Raw genomic sequence first — 5,506 nt, 5'->3', positions numbered from 1 at the left:
GGGGGGGGGGCACGGGGGGGTCACAGCGGCCCCCGGAGGGTTCCCCCGACGCGGGGGGGGCTCCCCGGTGCCCCCTCCCCACCATCCCACTCACCTGGGGCTCCCCGAAGAGCACCAGCACCTTCCCCAGGTCGTGCAGGAGCCCCACGAGGTGGAACCAGTCTGGGGGGCGAGCGGGGTCGTCACCCCCCGGGCCGGGACCCTGCGGGGGTGGGAGGGGACAGAGGTGGGGGGGGTGTGGCCGTACCTTTATCGGGGTGTGCCCGGCGGATCCCCTCGGCCGTCTGGAAGGCGTGGAAGGAGTTGGGGAAATCCACGTCGGGGTCCGACTCGTCCACCAGCTGGTCCAGCAGCTCCAGCGCCTCCATCACGCTCATCCTCCGCAGGGAGCACGGCCCGTACTGGGCTCTCTGGGGACACCCGGCTTTGGGGACACCCAGGCACCCCCCGGGGCCCCCCGTGGGGGTGGGTGCCCCACAGTGTCCCCCCCGAACGGGCTGGGACGGGGCACCGGGGCTGGATTTGGGGTGCAGGGTGGGAGGGCTGTGACACCCCCCTGCTGTGGGGACCCCGGGGGGACAGGCCGGCCCTGGGGGGGACAGAGTGACCCTGGGGGGGACACGGGGTGAGTGGGGGGCTCCCACCTTCCTGCGGACGAAGTCCACGGTCTGGTGTGTGTGCATGAGCAGGTACGTGTGGTACACGCGGTCGATCAGCTTCCCCTCCTGTGGGGCAGCAGGGGGGGGCACGGGGGAGTCAGGGGGGTCCGGGGAGCAAGGGGAGCCCCCCAGTGTCCCCCCACCCCAGCCTGGCATGGCAGAGACCCCCAGGGTTCTCCCAGCTGCTCCCAGCCTGGGGTGGGACCACCAGTGTGGCCACTGGGGACAAACAGGGACTCACTGTGGGACCCCTGGCACCCACAGGACCCCCAGCACTCACCTCACACCATAGGACCCCCGGGACCCTTATGCAGGCCCCCCCTGACACCCCACCCGGTTTTGGGCCCCCCCTGAGCCCCCCTCCCCAGGTGGGATCCCCTGGGACCCCCCGAACTCACGGTGTAGTTCCTGAACTCAGACTTGTCCTTGCCGGGTTTGGGCTCCTCAGAGGGGTCGGGGCCCTGAGGGGTGACAGGGGGGGCTCAGGGGTCCTGTCCTGTCCCTGGGGCAGGGGACAGGGACAGGCAGAGGGGACTCAGGGGTCCCATCCTGCCCTCTGGCCTCGGCACCGTGGGACAGGACAAGGGGTCAGGGACCGGCGGTCGGGGACAAGGGGACGGTCAGGGACAAGGGGACAGTGGCGCCGAGGGAAGCCCTGGACACACGGGGTCACCTGGTGCTGTGCGGGGTCACAGTGTCACACGGTGTCACACGGTGTCACACAGTGTCACACGGTGTCACACGGTGTCACACAGTGTCACAGTGTCACACAGTCACAGACCATCAGAGTCACAGTGTCCCACAAAATCACACACTGTCACACACTATCACAAACTCACATTGTCACACGTTATCACACACATTGTCCCACAAAATAACGCATTGTCACACACTATCACACACATTGTCACACAGAATCACACATTGTCACACACTGTCACACATTGTCACACATTCTCACACACTCTCACAGTGTCCCACACTGTGACACACTGACATTGTCACACAAAATCACACATTGTCACACACTGTCACATTGTCACACACTCTCACAGTGTCCCACACTGTCCCACACTGTTCCCCTGAGGCACAGAGGGGACCCAGGGGTGCTGCCCCTGATCCCGAGGTGGGTTCCAGCCCAGGGTGCCCCTGGGTGGGGGCAGCAGCTCTGCACTCTGTGGGGGTCCCCGCACGGCCCCAGGGGTGCTGCAGGACCCCTTCAGACCCTGCAGCCCCCCAGGGCTGGCACTGACCCCCCACCATTGCCTGGGGGGGAGAGAACAGCTCCCCATGTTCACGGGACCCCCCTCCCACTCGGGGGGTCACCCTTAGGGTGGGACCCCCTCGGGGTGGAGTCCCCTGGGTGTGGTGTCCCCCATGGCACTGGGACCCCCTCGGGGTGGTGTCCCCGTGGGGCAGGTCCCTCATGGGGTGACACCACCACTGCAGGGAGGACATCGCTGAGGGGTCTCCTCTGCCCCCCAGGTTTGGGGTGACACAGGTAGGTCTGTCCCACCCCCAAATGTGGGGTGACACACTGTGTCTTCCCCCCAGGATTGGGGTGCTGGGGCTGGCCCCAAATGTGGGGTGACACAGCCGTGTCTGCCTCCCAGGTAAGCGGCCCCGGCCCCCCCTGCCCGCACTCACCTCCTGGAGGCTCCTCATGGTGTCTCCGGGGGGGTTCACAGGCTGCTGGGAAGCCTCGGGACCCCCGGTTTTGTGCCGGGGGGCGGCGCGGGGGGGCCCCGCCCGGCCCGGCGGGGACAATCGGTGACCAGTTAACCCGCCCCGGTTAATGTTTGACCCCGCGCCCGCCTGGGGGGCTGCGGCTCCCCGGGGGGGGGGGAGGCTGGGGGACCCCCGGCCCGACCCCGAGCTGGGGACACCCTCCCCGAAATTGAGGACCCCCGGGGCTGGGCCCCCCCCGGCCCCGCTGCCCGCGGTGACCCCTCGGTGGGGGCACAGAGTGACCTCCGGGGACACTCCGGGGAGTGGAACCGGCCCCGCGGCCCCGGGGCCAAGGGGCACTTGGGGGGGGGGAGAACCGGGGGGGGGCAGCGGCCTGATGTGGCACCCACCACGTGGCCACGGGGACCCCGAGTGCCCCAGGGGCCATCGCGGGGGGCGGACACGGGCGTGACAGGGCACGGACACGGGGGTGTCCCCTCCGGGGCCCGCACGTGTGCGCGGGGGTGACACGGACACACTTGTGTGCGGGAGGGTGTTACTGTTCCCGCTGTCCCCACGCCTGTCCCCGCACCCTCGCGGGGTGCCGTCCCCCGCGCCCATCACCTCCTGCCCCCCCCAGGACCCCACCCCTGGCCACGGCAGCCCCTCGCCCGCCCCCCCCAGCGCCCCATCCCCCCCGGGAACACCGCGCTCCATTCCGGGCTCCTCCTCACTCGTTTTATTCCACACAGACCAGAATTCCCGGCGGGAAGCGGCGACCGCTCCGCGCGATGCGCGACACGATCGGGTCGGGCACCCGGGGGAGGGGGCGAGGGGCTGAGGGTCCCCACGCGCCCCTCGGGTCCCCCCCCCCCGCCCCTTCGCTGGAGCCTCCCGGGACACCCGTGGGAACGACGCGGCTCCGGGTGGGATCCTGCTCTGGGGGCCTCCCGCGACACCGAGGGGATCCCAACCCATCCCGTGACACCCGTGACACTCCAGGTGACCCCTCCATCCCAGGAACCTCGTGAGACCCCCTGTTCCAGACCCCCCCCGTGGCACCCCTGTCCCAGGGACGTCCTGGGAAATCCATGGGACACCCCATCCGGCCCTGGGGAGGGGGAGAGGGGGACCCAGGGCAGCCCCCCTGGGTATCACCCACACACCCACCCGGGACTGCTGAGGGCTGAGGGCTCCAGGGAATGGGGTGCTCTGGGGGATTGGGGGGGTTCCTGAGGGATTGGGGTATTCCTGAGGGATTAGGGGTGCTTGGGGGGGACTGGGGTGCTCCTGGGGGTTGGGTTGCTCTCAGGGGCCGGGTGTGCTCTGTGGTGGGGTTGGGGTGCCCCTGGGGGGCTGGCCGAGTTGCTCCCAGGATGGGGCTTTGGGACGGTGAGCTGGGGTCACACATCCCTGTCCCCCCAGGCCACAGGGTGCCACTGGGACCCTGGGGTGACACCAGCACTCCAGGGAGACAGAGATACCCGGGGTCCCCTCATGTCCGTGGGTCTCCACCCCGTGCCAGCACCCACTGAGCCCGTGGGGACACAAAGTGTCACCAGTGGGACAGGGGGTGTCACAGGGGGTGTCCCCGAGGTGAGCCAGGGGACCGGGGGGGTACAGGGCAGGGACAGGAGCAGCCATCTCACCCTGGGCGGGCCCGGGGATCCGGGGGGAGGACAAGGGTTGCCGGGGGTGCCCTGGGGGTGTCACGGGAGTGCCCTGGGGGTGTCACGGGGGGGGGTGTGTCCGTGCGTGCCGTGGCGGGCACTGGGTTGCTGAGTCGGCGGGACCGCGGCCGGGGAGAGCGTGGCCGGGGGGGTCTTGCACAAGGCGCCGGGGCTGCTGCGCTCAGCGGGATCCCCGGTGGCCCTTGGACCCGCCCCGGACGGACCGGCCACTGCCGGACACGGCGGGTCACCACGGGCCACCACCAGGGGCCACCCTGAGCCACCAAGAGTCACCATGGGCCACCACCAGTCACCGTGGGCCACTGCCGGGCACTGTGGGCCACGGCCGGCCACCACCGGTGACCTCGGTCACCACGGGCCACCATCAGTCAGCGACGGGCCACCTCGGGCCACCGCCAGCTCCTGCGGGCCGTCACAGCCCACCACGGACCACCGCTGGCCACCATCTCCCAGCCCCGGGGCCTCTCCGCTCCCCGGGGTCCGCTCAGGAGGTTCTCACCGCAGGAGCCCCCCGGGGACCCCCCCAGCCCCCGGCGTGGCCTCGGAGGGGCCCAGCCGCGCGTGCCCGTGGAAGCGCTTCAGTGGGGTCCCGCGGGGCAGGGCCGGGGGGGGCGCGGGGCCCCCTCCCCGCTCAGCCGTAGCTGTGGGGGCTGTTGGGGTTCATGGGGGACGAGTCCCGGCGCCCCGACTGGCCCCGCAGCTGCCACAGGCGGTGGCTCAGGTTCTGCACCTGGCAGGTGCCCAGCACGCAGCCCACCCGCACCGGGTGCCCCCCGGCGTGCCGCCGGGGACGGGGGTCCCGCCGGGGGTCCCGCCGTCGGTCGTGCCGCAGGAGGAGGCGCTGGACGCGCCACGGGGGCCGCCGGCGGGCGAGCAGTCTGTGCCGGGGGGCCGGGCGGGCACCGCGCCGGGGGGCGACCCACGGGCCGGGCCGGGGTCCCGGGGGTCGGTGCCGGGGGTCCGGGGGTCGGTGCCGCGGGGTCCCGGCGGGCGGCGGCAGCGGCAGCGCGGGGGGCTCGGGGCCGGGGGGGTCCCCGAGAAGAGAAGGGATCAGCTCCGGGGATCTCCGGGCCGGCGAGTCCCTGCAAGAGAGAAGGGGCAGCGTCGTGGGTTGGGGGGCAGCGCTGTGGCACCCGGGGAGGGGAGGGGGGCACCGGGACAGCGGGAGAACGGCGGGGGCATGGGGGCACCGCGTGTGCCCGGGGCTGCCAGAGGAGGAGGAGGAGGAGGAAGAAAGGGGGAGGAGGACGAGGAGGAGGAGGAGGAGAAGGAGGAGGAGGCAGCAGCAGCCAGGGCAGGGGAGCCGATACCTGCAGCCACACACGTACTGCCAGCGCGGGCACACGCGTGTGCCAACACACACACACTGTAACCACACAAACACACACGTGTCCCAGCACACACAAACTGTAACCCCCCACACACGCACACACACAAACTGTAACCCCACAAACACACACACACGTGTCCCAGCACACACACACACTC

The 5,506-nt window shown here is 71.1% G+C and overlaps 1 protein-coding gene across 1 annotated transcript; it reads right to left on the bottom strand.

Annotated features, from left to right (window-relative positions):
- Positions 1 to 24: 24 nt before the first annotated feature.
- On the bottom strand, positions 25 to 2,380 carry MIOX (myo-inositol oxygenase; the record flags this gene model as incomplete). The annotated part of the gene is made up of 5 exons (XM_027709188.1): positions 2,307 to 2,380; positions 1,058 to 1,120; positions 645 to 725; positions 248 to 410; positions 25 to 162 (listed from the first exon to the last, which is right to left on the bottom strand). Coding segments are annotated over exons 1-5 (463 nt in total), but the record flags the coding sequence as incomplete, so codon positions are not given.
- Between the last annotated feature and the right edge of the window lie 3,126 nt (positions 2,381 to 5,506).

Source organism: Neopelma chrysocephalum, unplaced genomic scaffold (assembly GCF_003984885.1).
Source record: "Neopelma chrysocephalum unplaced genomic scaffold, ASM398488v2 Primary Assembly neopelma1_96699, whole genome shotgun sequence".
NCBI lineage: Eukaryota > Metazoa > Chordata > Aves > Passeriformes > Pipridae > Neopelma > Neopelma chrysocephalum.
The sequence above is the reverse complement of the archived record's forward strand: the minus strand, read 5'-3'. Positions and strand labels throughout refer to the sequence as shown.